This window comes from Paralichthys olivaceus, chromosome 4 (genome assembly GCF_024713975.1).
Source record: "Paralichthys olivaceus isolate ysfri-2021 chromosome 4, ASM2471397v2, whole genome shotgun sequence".
NCBI lineage: Eukaryota > Metazoa > Chordata > Actinopteri > Pleuronectiformes > Paralichthyidae > Paralichthys > Paralichthys olivaceus.
In genome coordinates, this window is record NC_091096.1 from 18,403,503 (window position 1) to 18,423,810 (window position 20,308).

At 40.0% G+C, this 20,308-nt stretch overlaps 2 protein-coding genes across 2 annotated transcripts; both read left to right on the top strand.

The window, feature by feature from the left end:
* Positions 1–1,198: 1,198 nt before the first annotated feature.
* ppp2r2aa (protein phosphatase 2, regulatory subunit B, alpha a) lies at positions 1,199–12,992 on the top strand. The gene is made up of 10 exons (XM_020093880.2): positions 1,199–1,745; positions 2,161–2,238; positions 4,293–4,390; positions 4,577–4,742; positions 4,924–5,036; positions 6,006–6,183; positions 6,778–6,942; positions 8,029–8,198; positions 8,339–8,430; positions 9,140–12,992. Exons 1-10 carry the CDS (start codon positions 1,739–1,741, stop codon positions 9,408–9,410), a joined length of 1,338 nt encoding a protein of 445 aa, XP_019949439.1. The 5' UTR covers positions 1,199–1,738; the 3' UTR covers positions 9,411–12,992.
* A 1,378-nt stretch (positions 12,993–14,370) lies between these two features.
* bnip3la (BCL2 interacting protein 3 like a) lies at positions 14,371–19,107 on the top strand. The gene is made up of 6 exons (XM_020094030.2): positions 14,371–14,753; positions 15,861–16,131; positions 16,236–16,317; positions 16,411–16,517; positions 16,634–16,783; positions 17,431–19,107. Exons 1-6 carry the CDS (start codon positions 14,639–14,641, stop codon positions 17,477–17,479), a joined length of 774 nt encoding a protein of 257 aa, XP_019949589.1. The 5' UTR covers positions 14,371–14,638; the 3' UTR covers positions 17,480–19,107.
* The last annotated feature ends 1,201 nt before the right edge of the window (positions 19,108–20,308 follow it).

The window sequence follows — 20,308 nt, forward strand, 5'->3', positions numbered from 1 at the left end:
TTGACCGCATTGTGCAAGTGTGCAAGCTAAAAACTGTGATATCTGCTGAGCTGCAAAATGAACACAGTGAAGATATACAGTATGTGTGTGTATCATCATGTGGCAAAAGCAGGAGCCAATTGTGTATTTTTGATGATCAAAGCTTTGAAACATTTTTTTTCTTGGGAAGCACATTTAAGGTTTGACAAATGTAAGACATATCAGCAGTCATGTTATCAGTGGGTATGCTTTCTGCTATGCTAATTTCTCGCCAATGAATTTGTCTGCCTTTCTGACAGAATCTTGTATATGAATGTAATGGGTCACTAGTGTTATTAAGGTAAAAGTCACATTATTATTTCTTTTAATGTAAAAACGGATTTGTGCTCCTGCAAGGTTGAGGTTTTAAACTATTCTTTCTGGGCAGAAAATGACAAACACTTATACATTTAACAAATGTGAGCTAGAACAGTCATGTGTTATATATCTTGTGACTGTGCTTGCACAATGCATATTCCATATAGTGACATATATTGAACTTTTGATATATTGTTTTTGAAGAAAATTACATTGTTTTATTGCCCAGCCCTAACCATCAGGCCACATCTGCATTATCATCCAATCTTGAGGCCCTGTCTTGCACAGTTTAAAAGTTTTAAGGCCTTAGTGACATTGTTGCACAGACAGGATGTACAAGGGCGTGTGAATGTAATAGAGTGATTTATGTAAGTGAATCAGGATGAAAGGAGTGAAGTATAAAAACGTCTGCAGTAAAAAACAAAGGCCTATAGGGGCCCACCAGTATTTTGCTCTGGGGCTGTTTGTGGATAAATGAGAGCAGATGGGAGCAGTTAGTTTGTTCAGTAGCTCTTCACATCTATTAACTGAGGTTGACTTATTCAGACTGGTATTTAAATTAAACTGATGTCTGGCAGTTGACGCCAGAAGTGCCTTTATGTTCTGTTCATTGTCAGAACAGTGAATCTGGATGTTACTAATATCTGAGGCCTAATGAAAAGCAAACAAGCAATTTTGTTTTGTTTTTGTCAAAGAAATCAATCGATGATGTTGAACGTTATTTGAAATAGTATAAATCGAATTGTATTACATATGATGTAGATTTAAATTAAAGAGAAATTAAACTGTATTTAATCTAGTTCCGTTTTCTGACTTCACTTTTGCTGAATTCACACTGTGTGCGCGGATGAGTTCGATTCACGTCGCAGGCACAACGCACACGGGCGGAGTTCGAGCTATTGAATGTTTTTCTTAAATAGGTCCTTAAGGTTTTTTCACTGAGGTTGAAACGTCCTATAAATCCATGGACCCGGGGTTTTTCAGTGACGGTAAAAACTCCCGTGTTGTTGACGGTTTGAGAGCCAGCCGGGTTCAAATGTCCCGGTGCTCCCTCACCTCCGCTCCCTCACGGTGAAAGATCTTGAGCGCCGCCCGAGTTGCGCCATTTTGAAAGTGTAAACGCAGGGAGAGGCAGACGCGAGGGAATCTCAAAGTAGAGAGCAAAGTCTGAAAGCCACTGCTCGGGTTCGTACTTTGGTTTCCTCGGTTGGAAACTGTTTCGGGACATCTGTGTCGACCGGGCCGAGGACTTGTGCGGTGAGCGGAGTTCCGAGCAGCACTTCCCCGCTTCATTCGTCCGCTGCTCCTCGGTCAGAACCGCCCAACCGACCCGGGTCAGCGGCACTGCTCTGCTCCAAGTCCAGGGCCCGAGCCCGCTACAGAGACCCCCTCTGTCCGAGCCATGGCAGGTAAAGCTCCAGACTCGAGACGGTGATATTGTCCGAGGTGTCGCTGTGATTCTGCTGTGTCCGTCCCGTCACGCACAGATGCTGGGTTTGTCTACTGTGTTGTGGTTAACCAGCGCAGGCTAACTAACAAGCTAGGATACTTCCAAGATGCTAGTGTGCGTGTGCGTGTGTGTGAGTCACTGACAGCGTGAAAGTAAATGTTTTCTACAGCAAACAAGTTTAAAGTATCTCACTGACGAGGCAGTTCCTACACCGGTTATAATATGTGATCAGTAAAGAGTTACACACTTCCTTGTTCTCTTATCATAAGTCTTAAATTACTTTTTTTTATAGCTTAGTTAGCACCGAGCTAACGCGTGTGAAGTTGTCCCAAACGGTGTTGTTGTGTTGAAACGTGTGTTATTGTGTTGTGCAGGGGCCGGTGGTGGGAACAGTGATGTGCAGTGGTGCTTCTCTCAAGTCAAAGGAGCGATAGATGATGATGTCGCAGAAGGTAAGTCCATGTGGTGGTCACTGAACTGAAGAGCTGCCACAATGACTGTCCCTTCCATCCATCCTGTGCACGCCTCTGTTAGCTTTAATGCTCAAGTGTTTGAGGTATTTATACATATGAAAAGCTGTATGACAGCTATTTTTGAGCACCAGTCTGTCTGCACTGAAGTAAAAGGGTCAGTGGTGTATGGCACTTGCAGATAGTCCGGTTATAGACTGGTAAAACTTTCTATTTTTGACATAATTGCTGCAAACTGTCAACAGCCAGTACTTTTATAATCCCCTAGTTTATATTAGTCTAGTGTGTGTTATATGATGCTTGCACGCTTGAGAGTGCAATGCAGATTAGAATTGAAAAGTCACAGGTTTTAAACTCTGCAGGACATTTAGCTATTAAGAAAGTTCAAAAAGTAATTTGGTTGACGAATCATTTTGCTTGACTTCTACTTGAGATTTGCTTCAGAGTGCATGAATGCCCTACAGTTAAAGGGTCTGATCGGCCACGTCAAAAGGAAAACTTTCCCTACTTGGAGCAAAGTGTCCTTACAGAATGTTTTCATTGACCTAGCTCCTTCCTTAGATGTCGATCAATAGTGGATTTTGGATTTGACGAATTACAACCCAGTTTGGGGGCGGCTTAAAGAGGTTGTTGAGATTATTAACAGGAGTTCATATCCACACAGATATTTTGAGCTTGAGCTGAAGTGATCCTCAAGCTTGCACTTATAGCTTGAGGATCAAGCCTTGACCAGTCCATACAAAACAGTGACTGATGCTTTTGACAGAGCAGACATTATCTAAAGGATTGATAATGCCACACTATGACCACCAACCTTACCATGCTCATAATTTTCTAATGAAGTAGAAGTGTATTTTCACAATCTAGTTGATTTAGCTTCTTATATGTATACTCATTGTAGTTTTTGTATCTATATGAACATGAAGACCAGAGATGAAAAGTAACTAATCACCCTTTATTCCATTGTCCAATTAGTAAATTCACAAATGCCAAATACACCTATGTTTACAGTTCATGATGACTGCACACTTGTTTACTGTAAGCTTTGCATGAGAACAAATATATAAATGTGAGCCTCTCCTTGTGTCAATAGTATACATAGCCGTATATAGGCTGAAAACACAACGGTAATGTTGTAGTTTTTATTTTACTTCCACTGAAATATTCTGCTTCACTTTTTGTTTTTATATGTGAGCTTGTGTGGAGTCAGGCTGTCCCAGGCACTTTCTGCTGTGTTACAGAGAGGAACAACACCATAGTCTATATTAAGGCTTGCTCTAGCTCAGAATAGTGCACGCCTGTAAACAGGGATTGATTGTTGTATTGTAGGATTTGATGAGAATGCTTGTCTTTGAGAGGCACTGAATAGCAGCAAAGATTGTTTTCCACCTCATCTTTAAAGGTTCAGTGTGTAGAATTAAGGGACATCTAGTGGTGAAGTTGCATGTTGCAGCTGAAAACCCCTCACCATACCCTCCCTTTTCAAACATGAAGGAGAACCTGTGGTAGCCTTCAGTCTTAAAAACTCAAAAGGTGTTTGGTTTGGACTACTGTAAAAAACATGACGGCCTCCGTAGGTATAAATATGAAGTATTTAAACTTAAAGGACCCAAATTTCTGTAAAGAAAACAGCAATTTGTACAATTTAGATAATTACACACTAATGACAACATCACTAGGATAATGTTTTTTCAATTTCTGCCAATAGATCCCTTTCACCTAAATCTTACACCCTGAACCTTTAAGTTTCATTGCACCACCACATAGTAGTGTGTGTGTGTGTGTGTGTATTTGAACAATACTGAACAACACTAATCAGTTGTGTTCTCACCATGGTTGACATTGTTTTCTCACCTCATAGGTTTTCAAAACAGCAGTAAACATACAATATTGATAATTCTGCTGAAGGAATATCAGGTATCATTGGGAGGAAGTTCAACTGGATTACTGTTAATCAGTGCGAAAATATTTTTCACTTAAAATTAGGGTGCTGCTAAGATAAAGATGATATTCTAATTTCACAACTTTATTGACAGCTGACATAATTTCTACGGTTGAATTCAACCACTCTGGGGAGCTGCTAGCCACCGGGGACAAGGGGGGTCGTGTTGTCATCTTTCAGCAGGAGCCAGAGGTAAGTGTTTGTCACTCATCTGATTAAAGTGAAGATGTGATCTTTTTTTTATTCACATCAGATTATTCATACTTTGGTCACATAGGCTGCACGTTTTATTAAATTCAGAATTTAAGGTGAAATGCTGGTTCCTGCTGTCAGTAAAGGTCTTGAACTCTTTTTCTGCTGTCTGTTTTTCTTTTTTAGAGTAAGAATCAGCCACATTGCCGAGGAGAGTACAATGTTTACAGCACCTTCCAGAGCCATGAGCCTGAGTTTGACTACCTGAAAAGCCTTGAGATTGAGGAGAAGATCAACAAGATTCGATGGCTGCCTCAGAAAAACGCTGCACAGTTCCTTTTGTCTACAAATGGTGATTAAACCACCGGCAAACTGATTCACTTAAATAAGAATGAATTGGTGATAAGTAGCTATTTTTAAACTGCAATCATTCCGTCTGGCTGCTGTAGACCTCGTTTGGCATCAAGTAATCACACAGTTTTTTATGTTATCTAAGATAATATTTTATGATCTCTGCTCTTTGTCATTGGCAGACAAAACCATAAAGCTGTGGAAAATTAGTGAGCGTGACAAGAGACCAGAGGGCTACAATCTGAAGGAAGAAGATGGCCGATACAGAGATCCCAACACTGTCACAACACTACGGGTGTGTATAATTTACACTGTCTTAATAATATTGGAACATTTACTTTATAATGATATAATGATTTATAATTATTAGATACAGCTGAGGTTCTTTACTTGCTTCCCATCCATTCCTTAAAGCAGTAAAGCAAAGTAGTGAATTAAAACTGATGATTTGCTTGGTTGCAAACTTCATGAAAATCCAGTCATTGCAGTATTATCTGTCAATTTGGTGATTCATGCTGACGCCCAACCATCATTGCTACATGTCTTATTAAACAAAGCACAGGTGTTACTAATACTGCCTATGAATGGAAATTGAGAGCTTGTGGTTATAATGTGGGAAGTCCTGTACCAGGTGTGCTTTGTGCTCAAGCCGTTAAAGGTTCAGTGTGTAGAATTTAGTGAGATCTAGAGATTAACTTTCATGTCGAAGCTGAATACTCCTCATCTCACCCTCCCTTTCCCAACATGAAAGAGAACCTGTGGTGAACTTCAGTTGTCATGAAAACTCAAAAGGTTTGAGTTTGGCCAGTTTGGCCGACAGTAAAAAAAAAACACAAAGAGGACCCCCTCAAAGAGGACCCCCTCCATGTAAATATAAAGTTTTTAAATATAAAGGGCCCATTCTATGGTAAAGAAAACAACAATTCATACAATTTAGATTAAACACACCAGTGAAAACATCACTAGGATTATTTTATATTCAATTTCTGCCAAAAATCCCTTTCACCTAAACACACTGAACCTTTAAGTCAGGACAAATTGCAAATCAGTTCTCTCTATTCTGAGATTGTGAATATGGAGCCTTCTGTTGAAATATGGTAAACATAATAACATTAACAATCCATTCATGGTGCTCGGGAGACACAATGAGATAGAACCCTCATTTTCAATAGTGCCAAGGTACAGCAATACAACAATACAACTTCCCGCTAATGAAACATACAAACACATTTAATGATGATCCTAACCCTGCTCCTCTCCTTAGGTACCAGTGTTCAGGCCCATGGACTTGATGGTGGAAGCCAGCCCTAGAAGAGTGTTTGCGAATGCTCACACTTACCATATCAACTCAATCTCAGTCAACAGTGATTGTGAGACCTACCTGTCTGCCGATGACCTGCGCGTTAACCTCTGGCATCTGGAGATCACAGATCGCAGCTTTAGTATCCTTTTGTTGTTTAATTGTATGCTAAATCATCTTTTACAGATCGCAACATCATTTTTCATTATTATTCATGCAGACTTTAATAATCTTGAATATGGGAGAATGTTGTGGGGATAATGCAGCCCCTCAGGACAATACAAAGAATTTCCATGTTTTCGATTATTTGGCATTCTAGTTTCTAAACAGTAACCTCTTATCTGGAAATGTTATGTTTGTAATTTCGGTATAAGTTGACTAAGAAAAAAATGATTTCAAGAGAACATAAATATCTGACTCCCTGTCTGAAACTCACTGCATATTAGGACACCTTTTCTGACCCATGTCAGTAAATTCATCATCAATTCATTCATCAGTTTTATTATATAGACCATGCGAGCAATGATCCAAAATATATTAATTGATGTGATATTTGATGTTACCACCAGATGTCCCCAAAGTGAAGGTTTTCTACTTAATGTAGTAAGGTTATGATGGCAGGCTGTGTGTACTAGCCCAGTAACAAAACCTTTTTCTTTGATTCATATTTTGGAAGTATTTCTTTAATTTGGGTGGATGTCTGTTGAGCCTCTGGACCTTAACCTCACTTCTTCAGATATTGTTGACATTAAACCAGCCAATATGGAGGAGTTAACAGAGGTGATCACAGCTGCAGAGTTTCACCCCAACCAATGCAACACTTTTGTCTACAGCAGCAGCAAAGGCACCATTCGCATGTGCGACATGAGGGCATCAGCCCTGTGTGACAACCACGCCAAAAGTAAGCCAATTTATATTGTGCTGTGTGCCTGCAGGGGAGCAGTTGTACTCTGAGGTGTGTGCTGAACGAAAATCAATGACAGACAATGAAATAGGTTTAAATGTCTTAAAGGTACAGTGTGTAGAATTTTGTGATATCTAGTGTTAAAATTGCATGTTGCGGCTGAACACCCCTCACCTCACACTTTCCTTCCAAACATGAAAAAGAACCTGTGGTAGCCTTTAATTGTCATAAAAACTCAATAGGTGTTTAGTTTGTTCAGTCTGGACTAATGTGAAAAACATGGCGGCCTCCGTAGAGAGGGTCTCCTCGATGTAAATATAAAGTATTTAAATATAAAGGGCCTTTTCTGGGGTAAAGAAAACTACAATTCATACAAATTAGATGAAACGAACTAGTGAAAACATCATGAGGATTATTCTACATTACATTTCTGCCGATAGTTCCCTTTCACCTAAATCTTACACACTGGACCTTTAAGTTCTCTCTTAAAAGTAGAAAGACTGTGCTTTAATGCATATACACTGCCTAAAAGTCCTTGATCAACTAGCCACTGTTGTCAGAGCAGTTTTTCTAAACATCACAGTGCTCTTCTGGTTTTCTTCCAGGCTTTTGCAGTAGAGGCCCCAAACTCTGGATTTACTTACACAGACAAGCCACATCTAAAGCTGCTTTTAAATCCCTTATTAAAACCTTTTTTTTTTACTTTAATTTCTGTCAGAGTTTTAATTTATTTAATATAATCATCATTTTAACCTAATGTTATCCTTTGGTAAGGGTAGAGGGAGGCATGGAAAATTTGTGCACAAAGAGTGCTTCCGAAATGTACAACTTGAGTTGCAGCACAATTAACAAATACAGTTAATTATAAGAATGATGGTGTGCTAGTGCTCTGTTATCACTGTTCAATTCGATAAAAAAAGCTGGCTTGTAGAAACATGATGTGTATTATGGTGGCGGACAGTGCATCTTCACTATGATGCTGCATTAAATTCTGCACAGCTTTTAGAAAAAACTGTAGTCTGTAATTGTATTTAGTAGAAGTCAGGATGAAATAATGTCTACATCCCTTTCTTTTTTTTAAAGTATTTGAAGAGCCAGAGGATCCAAACAATCGCTCCTTCTTTTCTGAAATCATCTCATCCATCTCTGATGTAAAGTTCAGCCACAGTGGACGCTATATGATGACCCGAGACTACCTGTCTGTCAAAATCTGGGATCTCAACATGGAGACCCGACCAGTAGAGACATATCAGGTGTGTATTGCTGCAATGCCAAGACAAAAGATGTGTTTACTGTTTCTCCACAAGAGGGAAGTGTTTCACTGAAGTCCTAATGTCAATATGCAGGTGTCGGCTAATGTTATTTTACTCTGTTCTTCACTTTCCTTAAACAGGTGCATGAATATCTCAGGAGTAAGTTGTGTTCACTCTATGAGAACGACTGCATCTTCGACAAGTTTGAGTGCTGCTGGAACGGGAACGACAGGTGAGCAACCTTTTTTTCTTAGACTGATCTATCTCCACATCACTGTCAGTGCAGGAGAATGCTCTGGTGGCACCCATTATCATTAAAAAGCAAAATGCTTTGGCTTCTTTTGTATTTCTTTAAATCAATTACTGTTTTCTTGGACAGGTCCCTTCCTAAATGCTGTAATTTCGTTTAGTGGAACATTTGCATGTGAATGAAGGTTTCAAATGACAAAATAGCAATTACAGAGTTGTTTGCTGGTTGGAGATTGTTGTTGTTTAGAAGTGAATGGTATTTTGAAAAAGGTGACCGGCAGGAAGTTGAGAATGATGCAGCATAAGACACACTGTTAATGGCCTTTTACCAACAGTCTACATCTGGTGAGTCAGACTCACCTTCAGGAGAACAGATGTAGGAATTTAAATGGATTCGTCTTTGGTTTTAATGCACTATCTTTAGTTTTCCTCATACATTCAACATGTGTGATGCATGCCAATGTTTTGGGCTGACCCTTATTTGAAGCTGTACCCAGTGACACTGGTCTTATCACTTAATAAGGTTATCTGTCCCCTGCAGAGCATAAGGCTGCACAGAATGTGGTGTGGGTGGGGGAGTATTCTGTACATGCTCTGAATAGTGGTTCATAAATAATACTTTTGGCTTGTATCTCATTTTGCTTCATAATTATTATTTGGCTCACCATCAGTCATACCTTGTCTCTCTGCAGCGTTGTGATGACGGGTTCCTACAACAACTTCTTCAGGATGTTTGACAGAGGCTACCGTCAGGACGTAACCTTAGAGGCGTCACGGGAGAACAGCAAGCTGCGATCGGTCCTGAAACCCCGCAAAGTAAGCACAGGTGGGAAGCGCAAAAAGGATGAGATCAGTGTAGACAGTCTTGACTTTAACAAGAAGATCCTCCACACTGCCTGGCATCCTTTGGACAACATCATTGCTGTAGCCACCACCAACAATCTGTATATATTCCAGGAATAACTCTACTAGCATCTGTTGAACCGCTCAGATCCCAGTTTCTGCTTGAGCCCCACTGCTCTGATACACAGGCAAAACAAACATCAGTCTGTCTTTGACTAAATCCCCAAGTCTTGCTATGATCTGGCCCAAGTTATTTAAGTTTTGAACTATGTCAACAACAAACAGTGGCATTAACAGTACATCCCAGCTGACCACCATGTGTATTACATTAACGTAACATAAACATGCAGATCTGAGGCCAGACTTTGGGACTTGGTGTCAAGGGTTCCTCGACTAGAATCACTCCATTCACCAAGTTTCTGTTTGCAACTCCACTACATCCCAAACCAAAGGGAAAACGTGTCCCACTCACACATTTTTGGTTAGTTTGTTCCCTTATTCTTCTGTGCCATTGTGACATGAGTCATTTGTATGTCATAGCTACCAATTGTCGATTCGTTTTTGAAGCTGTCATGTTTTATTATTTTCAATAGGAAATTCTTCTGTTTATCTGTCACCATGCTCCTTTTCACACAGACCTGAAACACTGCTAATACAAGCTGTCAACACTCCATATCTGCCCCAAGTATTTGTCTTTTTGCCAAGTTCCTTCACCATTTCTTTCCTACTATTCAGTGTGGTTATGCTGTTAAAGGACTATTCAAGTTTTGATCATGTTTTAGCTCATTCTCTATAAATAATATACAACTTTGATACCTGCTAACCTCCATCTGCAATGACCAAATATTCAATACGTCCAATTTTTAACTTCAGCCACAGGTTAATATTAATTTCTCCACAGTTAAAAAGACAATATACTTGAACCTCACTTACATAAACATTCCATCTCAGTGAGCTTCTTGTTCTGTCTGACCCTGTTCAGACCTGGTACTGACCTCTGGAGTGATCCGTTTGCGAGCAAGGAAACTCAGTGTGTGTTCAGACATACCATAACATCTGATAATGAAAGACAAGAATCTCCCTTTTTAATGCAGCAAACAATGAACTTCATTTAATCCCTTTAATGACACATATGTTTCTGAAAATGTGTCTCTTGGATGAGAGTTTCTGACACAACTGAGATGCTGGAGTGAATGTCCTGAACAGAATCAGGTTTTCAGAACATTCCCTGGTCTAAGTTGCATTAACAACATCTGACTGAACGCTCACTGAGAGGGATGGTCTATTCAAAATTGTTGACAGGAATGCATAAGTAATTTCATGAGCTGAAACATTTAAAGAGAAGTCTTATGTAGTCCTTTGATCATAGACACAAGATTGGTGTATGCTTGTCTGGAATTGTGTTTTTGGAAGTTGAACAGGGGCTGAGCATGCCAAAGTAACTAGTCCTTAACACTCTACAGTTAGAATCATATAAAACCCTCTTTTAGAAAAGGTGCCGCTTGTCAGACCGCACAACCCTCGCACACCTTCGCACACCTTCGCACATGTGTGGACCACCATTTAAGCTCAGGACAAAAGCTTATAAACGTGGCGTGCTGTGGCCTGATCTTCTTGTGGTTAGTGGCAACATCATTCAGCGCCGCATCAGCTTCCCCACAAAGAGCATGTGGACTGATCGCTTTACCCTCTGGATCTTGTTTCTGTTTGTAGAGTTGTTTTTTTTATGATGTTTTGTACCATACCTGATAAAAGAAGAATAACCACTATAGCTGATTTATTTTTGTATAAATGAAAGCAATAGGATTACAGTCTGATCACTGTAGTTTCTTTAGCTGTCTATCTCAGACTGATTGTAGATGGAAGGTCACTTGACAGTCAGGTGACCTTTTCGTATTGACTGTACGACTTTGGGAAGTTTTGTTCATTCTGGCAGGTATTTGTTTTGAAAGCGAGAGACTTTTTGTGACATGGGATGTCCAAAGAAAAGTATTTTCAGATGTCAGTATCTCTGTAGTCTCAAGCACAATAACAGTTTATTTTTTTAATTTGGTTGACTGTAACTGATGTTTGTGTAGAACCTATTTGGACTCTTCAGATTTAAATTCTGAGATGATTAAGATCTTAATGTTCTGTTTCTGTGCCATGGTTTTGTTTATGAATATTTTTTGCTTGCTGTGAAAAGAATGGGTCCTTGTGGGCCTAAGTGGAAAAGGCATTTTAATCAACATTTAATATTAAAACTGTTAAATCAAGCTCTCTCTAAAGCTAGTCAAGTCAATTGACTAGGCAGGGTTACTGATTTTGAAGTGTATAATGAAATGTCTTCTTGCTCCTGTGATGCAGGGGTAGTTCTCCTATACAAATGTGTTTATTTAAAAAGAACAATTTGTCAAGCACTTAGTTTGTGGACGATTATTGTATAATTAACAACTGTACTGAGCAAATTAACTCTGTTGTTTCTCTCCTGCACTATTCTTTGGTCATATGCTGCCACTTTTCTTTGGAGCAACACTTTTCACTTCATTACAGTGATCGCTTAAGCCATTGAATCAGGGCATGAAGCTTATTGGTCCACTGGACCACAATTACGTGTCACTCCTACATCGGAGAACTGATTTCTAAAATAACCACCCATCTCCAAATGTAGTGTTAAGCTACTGTTGAGTCTCTCTCTCTCTCTCTCTCAGGGCTCTGGGTTATGTCCTCTGGTAATAAGACACTTAGCTTTTTTTAATTTTCTCTTGCTAGCTTTTGAAAAACATTTCTTTATTTCTGATGCAAGATTGTGTAAGGGTGGTTCAAGTTATTTGCCTCATGTCGTATATGTAAAAACCTGTATAATGTGGCACCTTTGTCCCATTCCACAGTCAAAGGTAATTCAGTCAGTTCGTCAACAATCAAAAGCTTTGTCCTGTCATTCGTATAAATGAAGCATTTACTCACTCACTATTGAGTAATTATTGTTTTCAACATCTATTGTGAGAAATGTTTGAAAATGCAAAAATCTATACAGAGATATTACACAGATCACAATTGAGTTTTCTGTTTTTTAGTAAATATTCTCATTGGCTTTTCCAACGTCCCATCTTTACAGACACAGCGAGAAAATAAACAAACCAATCTTTTTCACTATGTCTCCATAGCTTTTGTTCAATGCTACGGTATAAACCACCAAGACGTTCACAACAACCCTATTGCCTTTCCTATAGCATTAAGAAGAAATATAATCAAGTATGTTTCTTGAACTTTCTGGCACACCAGACGGGAGACTGCTCAGGGGAATTTACTGCTGCTCCATGATCAAAACCTTCTACCTGCAAAGACGGCAGCTTCTCAGGAAAACTGCCTTACTCAGAGGTAGATCATGGTAGATGATACTTTTTATTTTACAACTAAGTTTCTATAATGGCTTTCGAACATGAACCTTGCCCTACATACAGTATAAAGGATCATAAAATCTCAAGGAAACTGTCTAAATTGGAGTAATGCATTTCTTTTTATATACATGTCTAATGTGTCACAAGAGCAAAATGCACTTTTATTTTTGTGAATTTCATTAATTTGTATTGTTTCTTTCTTTAATGGGGCTCTTGAATAAAGATTGTAGGAGAGCTTTGGTGATCTGTTTAAATGCTTCATTGTACAGCTTGGTTTGTCTTTGTCGAATGGAATAAAGAACAATTTAGATGAAAAGTAAAAGAATTTCCAACATGAATTCTGAACAACATGAAAATGTTTCTCTGGTTTGTGTTTAGAACTTAATGTGAAATGATCAGATAAATACAAACTTTACCAACATTTGGTGTTTATCCCTCTGTGCTAGTGACAGCTGAGGCCAGACATGTGTTTTTTCATGTTGTCTGTCCCTCCCGTTCTTGTGAACAAGCTATTTCAAGAATGCCTTATGGGAATTTCTCCTGCATTTACTTGGACTTGAGGTTTTTGGTCTTAGCTCAGGAATGGACATGCTCTTTATGACAATTTAACACAATTCTCTGACAGAATGAAAGAGGTGAAATTTTATGTCCAAAAGGTTGATGGATGACTTCCATGTGACGTCTTAATGTTCTGCTAAATCACTTTTCTGGCCATAATTCAACATTGTGGTTCTTGAATTTAAAAACCATTTTTGAAATACGGTTAGGCTTATTTTGGACCTATCTCATCACCAAGGCAGCCAAAACATTTCCAAATCTCTGCAGAGGTGCCAGACAGTGCTGCTGTTAGTGAAATTATAGACTCAAAATTGCAAATCCCTTGTTACTGCTTGTTGCTCCAAGATATCCTGATCTCAAGAGAGGTACCCCTGATATGCATCAATCTAATAGTTCTATCTTGGTATAGGCCTGCAGATGTTTTATGTTTAGTCTGCATCTGTTCCACTTTGACCCAATTGGGTTCAACAGGGAAGAGGAAGAGGGTAACTCAGGTGGTCTTCTTCTGTTCAGCTGCTCTAAAATCATATATATATATGTGATCTACTGCCTGTTATTCCACAATACTGTGAAAATACATCAGTTCATTTACCTAAATTAAGCTATTCATAATTCACTAGGACACTTTGATTGACCGTTTGGAGGTATGATATATCTGTGTGGAAACTCTACTCAGGGTTATGCATGCCTCCCTGTATTAACACCTGAGTGCAACCATGCAGTCTAGTGGATATATTTCAATCAATCAAACTTTATTTGCATAGCCCATATTCACAAATCACAAGTTATCTCATAGGGCTTAACAGGGTGCAACATCTGCTGCCCTGAACCCTCAACAAGAGTGAGGAGAAACTACCTAAAAACTATAAACTGGGAAAACCGTAGAAACCTCAGAGAGCCACAAGGGAAGAAGATTCTGCTTGTAACAGAACATCAACAAAACAACAGGATTTTCATTTATTTAGAAGAAACAGTTTGCAACATAATGGGAAAGTGTGTCAAGTACTTATACATAACAAAATGTCTGGAAGCAGCGATGACAGATGAATTGAGGAGTTCTTGTCAGTAACAGTAGAGGATGTGAGTGACAGGGGACGACTGGGGTCAGCTTTATTATTGTCCTCAGTGCTCAAACCCTCCTCACACTCGGGTGACTCAGACAGAGACAGCAGCTCCCAGGTCCCTCACCCCAGCGGCACATCAGCTGATCAGGGCATGATGACAACACACTTACATCAGCCAGAACTTCCCGGAACAAACTGCAAAGTTTAACACAGTGGTACATTTTGCACCCGTGTATGTTTTAACCTTTATATGAAATAATAACTGACAGAAGACAACATCTGCACCGATGTTTGTTTTCTGGATCTATATTTTATCTGTGGTGCGGACTCTGGACTGACTCGGCGCATGCGCACTGTGCACGCTGCGTGTCCCGCAGCTGAGATGAACGCTCAGACTGGTGGAGTCAACATGTCCACCGCTGCTGCTCAGCGAAACAACAACGAGGAGCCCGGGCTCCACGGTACGTACCCCCTCCATGTGTCTCTCCGTGCTCCGTGCCACAGAGGACACGATGGAAGACATTCAAAAGTGTCTGTTTTTTATCACATCCGCGTATTTACGAGTTTATTGTGAAAGTTCCATCGCTTATGGAATTTCCTCTTCGCCTGGGAGGGGCGGAGGGTTGTTAAGCGTCACCTCAAGAGTCAGCCAATTGCGTGGTGATAAATGTTTGATCGAAGGCTCGGCGGCCAATCACGTACGCCAGACGGCCGTCGGGCGGGCTCTAGCCAAATGAAAACAAGTTTGGGACAAAAGACCAAATACATATTGTTTTTATTTGTGGTTTTACTTCACATTTCAGGTTGTAGCTCTTCTGATGCTGACTCCTTGTGTGGTCGCGTTGTTTTTTATTCAGCTGCCGCCCAACTGTCTTTTATTTGAATGCTAGTTTTAAAGGGAGACAATGGTATCATGTTAGCATAACGTGCTAATAATACTAGCGCTTAAAAAATACATGAGAATCACCAAACTGATTGAAGGTGATTTTACGATCCACATTTTAAGGGTAGAAACAAACGCTCGCATAGAAATGTGTGTTGTGTATGTGACAATAACATCAGAGCTGGAACAGAACAGCGACGTGTCTGGACACATTGTGTCACACTGCTCTCCACAGTTATGCAAGAGCTCACATGAGAGCAGCACTGACTGCAAACTGTGTCTGTGTCTGTCTGTGCAGCCGATCACACAACATACAACATGATCGAGCTGCGTGGTTTGTATTCACGTACTCACTAAATCCTGCACAGAGGAAAAGGGAGATTTGTGCTGGGAGGCTGTTGTTTTGTGCTCAGATTACATAACTCATTTAGAAAAAAATGTGCAAGCTATTTGTGGGGCAGTGGCACAAAGAAATGCACACGGTCATGGATGCAGTGCACACCCAATGCACAGCGCCACTGGTGCAGGGAACGTACGGTCAGCAGTTTCCTTATGGATAGAGGACAGATGCATGCAGATGTTTCTGTGTGGGGCACAATCTGCTTTTTAGGTTTGCACTTTAACACAACAAACCAAATCTCCCTTTCTTCCTTCCTTCTCTCCTCTTGACCTTCGTGTTGCCAAGGCTCTTGGGTGGAGCTGGAGCTTAATGGGAACACGGGGACCCAGGCCGCGCAGGCCAACCTGCACACGACACCCATTGCTGACCAAATAAATGCAAACGCAGACACGAGCCAAACCCTTCAGACCTTGGACGTGGTGCCTGAGAATGATGAAAACCTCATCGGAGGATTAGAGCATGTGCCGTCATCCTCCTCCATCCACAATGGAGACATGGAAAAGATCCTCCTGGATGCACAGCACGAGTCCAGCCCAAGCAACTCTGCCTGTGATAGGTAGGAACAAAGGCCATTATATGCTATATGCATGGAGATAAAGTGCACGTGTTTTGTACTGTTCAAAAATGAGGTTTTGACTTTCTTCTGATGTGTTGACTCAGTCCTCACAGGCCTCAGAGTCCAGATCAGGATGAGGGTCAGATAATGTTTGATGTGGAGATGTCCAGCTCAAGAAGTAGTCAGGTCAAACACCATGATAAACTCACAAGTTTAAACCTTTTTCTTGTGTTTTCATTTCATGCGAAAAAACATATTGCTTTACCCTCTTTTTTGCAGTCAGAGGAAGATGGTTCAGAGAAGGACAGAGAGGAAGACATCCTAATGAATAAAGAAGTCGACTGGGTCGCTGATTGGTCCAGCCGACCAGAAAACATTCCACCAAAGTAAGTATACTCTCACTTCCAGTATCATACTGCTAATTGTCAGTCAGACTATCCTCTTTAGTTGTTTTCTGAAATGATTTTCAGCATTAATCGATTGATTGATTTCTCCCCCACAGGGAGTTCCACTTCAGACATCCCAGACGTTCTGTATCACTCAGTATGAGAAAGAGCGGTGTCATGAAGAAAGGTGGCATCTTCTCAGCTGAAATCCTCAAAGTCTTCATCCCTTCCATACTCATCTCACACATCCTCGCTCTCGGCCTCGGGTAAGTCTAAATTCATTTAGCTCTGTCTTCACAGAACCAAAGGCTCAGCTTCGCAGTGGCTTGCAGTGGTTTGCCCCGACCCAGGCCTCATTTATAAAACAGGGAAAGTAGTGAAGAGCAGACTCCAGCAAATCAATGCCCTGAATGATTCACCTCTTACCTACTTGCTGAAAGTTAATGAGCAGAGTTTAGCTGCTTTCATACATGCGCTGAAGTCATTTTCCTGAAATCTGTATGTGAGAACACAAATGTCTGAGTCCGTTGCAGTGGACATTTCTGGAAATTTTGCTGCTAGCCTCCTTATACAATGTCAGAGTGAGCCTATGTTAGCATACAGCAGGAAATTGTCTTTTTTAATGATGTTTCTGATGCACAACTGGAAGAATACGAGTGATAAAAAGGTGCCATAAATAAACCATTTTTTGGAGTACAGGTCTAAAAACAGCTAAGTAATCAGCGATTGAAGGAGGAGCTACTGTCACTAACAAGTTAGAACTGTTCTCTGAATTAACTTGTTTGATTCAGAGTAATGAGTTGGCCACGCATTTGAAAATGGGAATCTTATCATTTATTTATCAAACGTTCTCAAATCGTCACGTTTTTTCAGCTGCTTTATTTTCATGCTTTATGGATGTGTGTGTTTCTAGGGTTTACATCGGGAAGAGAATTGCCACAGCCTCCACCAGCTCGTACTAATGAGAGGATGAAGCAGTGCCTGTATGTTCTCCTGTCTCCAACCATCGTCCTGTGGTCAAGATGTCTCCCTGCACCTATTGTACACCCACACTTCCCCCATTAGTCTGCATTCTGTTCCATTGTAGTTGTGATAGAAGTATACACACGACGTTATGTGGTTGCACTCCAACATGTTTTGGCACAGAGCAACGTTGTACCCTAGCAGTCGTCACCAACTTGAATCCCGTAGATAACTGATGCTGTTAGAGCTGGAATATATTAGTCATCTTTTTCAACTCAAAAAGAGTACGAGTCAAGAATTTGATGTCGGACAGCTTCAGGGTTTTGTATTTTTATTTCTGAAATTTCCCCAATTGTTTTGATGTGATGTCACAAATAATCTGGCCTTGTCCTGAGCTGCACATCTCCTCTGGTGTCTCAGTGGGCAGAGTGAATGAACCAAAAGTATGCGCCATATCCAAATTGGCTCAGAAGGGGTCTTTTATTGTAGCCTTAACTTTTAATTATTTTTAACTTAACATTCAAGGTGCAGTTAACTGGGGGTGGGCAACAAATTATGCTTCATAGGTGGGATTTGTTTTTCAATTCCACACATTTTTGAGCATGGAATTTGAATCACTTTGACTCCTGGGCGTTTCTTTTAATGTTTTTTAAGGTTGGAAAGCTTCAACACTGGCTCCAAAATTAGACAGTGGAGTTGTTTGATTATATTATGATATTGGAACCAAGGGTACATGGCAGTTTACCAAGCCATTTGCTATTATTATTATTATTATTATTATATATATTGTTTTGCCTACATATCTTCTTTAAGACATAATATAGCAGCAATGGCAAAGTGCCAAATGAATAACTTTCACCACTGCACAAAGGTGATTTAAGACTGTTGTGTGATTTTTCTCATATGTTTTAAGTATTTAAAGATGTAGATGTGAAACATAATTTAAACTGTGATCTTCCCCATGTAATAGACGCCTTCTTGACATTGTCTAATTTCTATCTACGTTGATATGAATGCATATTATAGCTTATGCATTGTGGCAGTGTAAGTAACATGTCCTTGCTGTCATTTAATTGCTGAAGTGTCAGTTGCAGAAACCACCGCAGAGGAAGTTGTTTGCAGGGGCCTCATGTAGGAGTGTGATACAACTTTAATCTAGTTTTCACTGTGCAATCATTTCACTTAGTATGACACAATGAACAGTGCAGATAGCGTGTTTAGAAAAATGACAGAAACAGATATGTGAAGCATTTCCTGAAGAAGATGCATGTGATTTCTGTATATTGATGCTGGTTGGAAGACTGGATGACTCTCCTGTCACTGTGGATTGATGACATCATAAGCGTACGACCATAATGTACAGTATACTAGTTGTAGTGGCAGTCTTGGTTTTCAAGCGCTCAACATGCATTTAGGCTTTAATGCATCATAAGACATACTAACTTATAGACTGTACATGTCATCATATCAGGCTTATGTACAGTTGATCGGTGTGCAATACATTTCAGAGTTGAATAAAGTTTGTACTGTAGTGGCTGAGGTATAAATACAAAGGAAGAGAAAACAGCTGCATAGAACTTGATGCATTATTGAAGCCATGATAACTAATAAAATGCACATATCATCATCATGGGTTTTCTTATATGTGATTAGTAACCTTATAACAGAATAATAAGTTTAAAGCAGAATGTGTTGGATTGTAGCATGTCCAGGTTTGTTCAGGATAAATCTCACAGGTTCCTGCCTCTCACTTTCTCCTCCCTGGTTACTTCAGGTATCACGCAGAGACAGTGTGTAAAAGGGCTTAACTCCCCTTCCAACTACTTATCAGTTCTTATCCTTCTAAAACTTAAGTTACATACGTTTGTAGCCAACATATCTAAAAGCACTCTGGACTCCTTTTGAATACAGGCAAGTTCCATCAAGACACATTCTCCTGTAAATTCAGTATGGGCCACTGGGCAGCTACACGGTAATGGATTCAGGTCTTTGCTCCCTTTTCAACAAAGGTTCAGTTGTCTTCATTGTTTTTAAGCAACAGATACCACATGTCATACCCCTTCAAAGTATTTATTTTCTCTGTTAACAACTGTGAAAAAGAAGTGTAGTGTTGAAATTGAATGTCGCAGCTGAATACCCGTCACCTTACCCTCTCCTTCCAAACATGAAAAAGAAACTGTGGTAGACTTCAGTTGTCATAAAAACTCAAAAAGGTGTTTAGTTTGTCCAGTCTGGACTAATGAAAAAACATGTACATATAAAGTATTTTAATATAAAGGGCCTTTTCTGGGGTAAAGAAAAATACAATTCATAAAATTTAGATGAAATGAACTCGTGAAAACATCCTGAGGATTATTCTGTTCCCTTTCACCTGAGTCTTACACACTGGACCTTTAACTACACACCTTTTCATATATTTTGACTATTGTACCTCGTTCAAGCAATTTCTTCAAGTAATTGTTGCAGTGGTCAGGATGTAATTGTTGCAGTGATCAGGATGTGGTCAGGATGTAATTGTTGCAGTGGTCAGGATGTAATTGTTGCAGTGATCAGGATGTGGTCAGGATGTAATTGTTGCAGTGGTCAGGATGTGGTCAGGATGTAATTGTTGCAGTGATCAGGATGTGGTCAGGATGTAATTGTTGCAGTGGTCAGGATGTAATTGTCATCAGGATGTAATTGTTGCAGTGATCAGGATGTGGTCAGGATGTAATTGTTGCAGTGGTCAGGATGTAATTGTTGCAGTGGTCAGGAGCCTGTAGACCCAGCCAGTTAGCTGAACAGATGATGCTGAACCAGAGACTTTATATAAAGTGTTGAACCTGTTT

Excerpts from the sequence above, each read along its gene's own strand:
- bnip3la (XM_020094030.2), top strand. The coding sequence starts at position 14,639 with ATGCGCACTGTGCACGCTGCGTGTCCCGCAGCTGAGATGAACGCTCAG. Across the intron at positions 16,318-16,410 it reads CCAGCTCAAGAAGTAGTCAG|TCAGAGGAAGATGGTTCAGA; the intron begins GTCAAACACCAT and ends TCTTTTTTGCAG. Across the intron at positions 16,784-17,430 it reads ATCCTCGCTCTCGGCCTCGG|GGTTTACATCGGGAAGAGAA; the intron begins GTAAGTCTAAAT and ends GTGTGTTTCTAG.
- ppp2r2aa (XM_020093880.2), top strand. Across the intron at positions 6,943-8,028 it reads GTGTGACAACCACGCCAAAA|TATTTGAAGAGCCAGAGGAT; the intron begins GTAAGCCAATTT and ends TTTTTTTTAAAG. Across the intron at positions 8,431-9,139 it reads TGCTGGAACGGGAACGACAG|CGTTGTGATGACGGGTTCCT; the intron begins GTGAGCAACCTT and ends GTCTCTCTGCAG.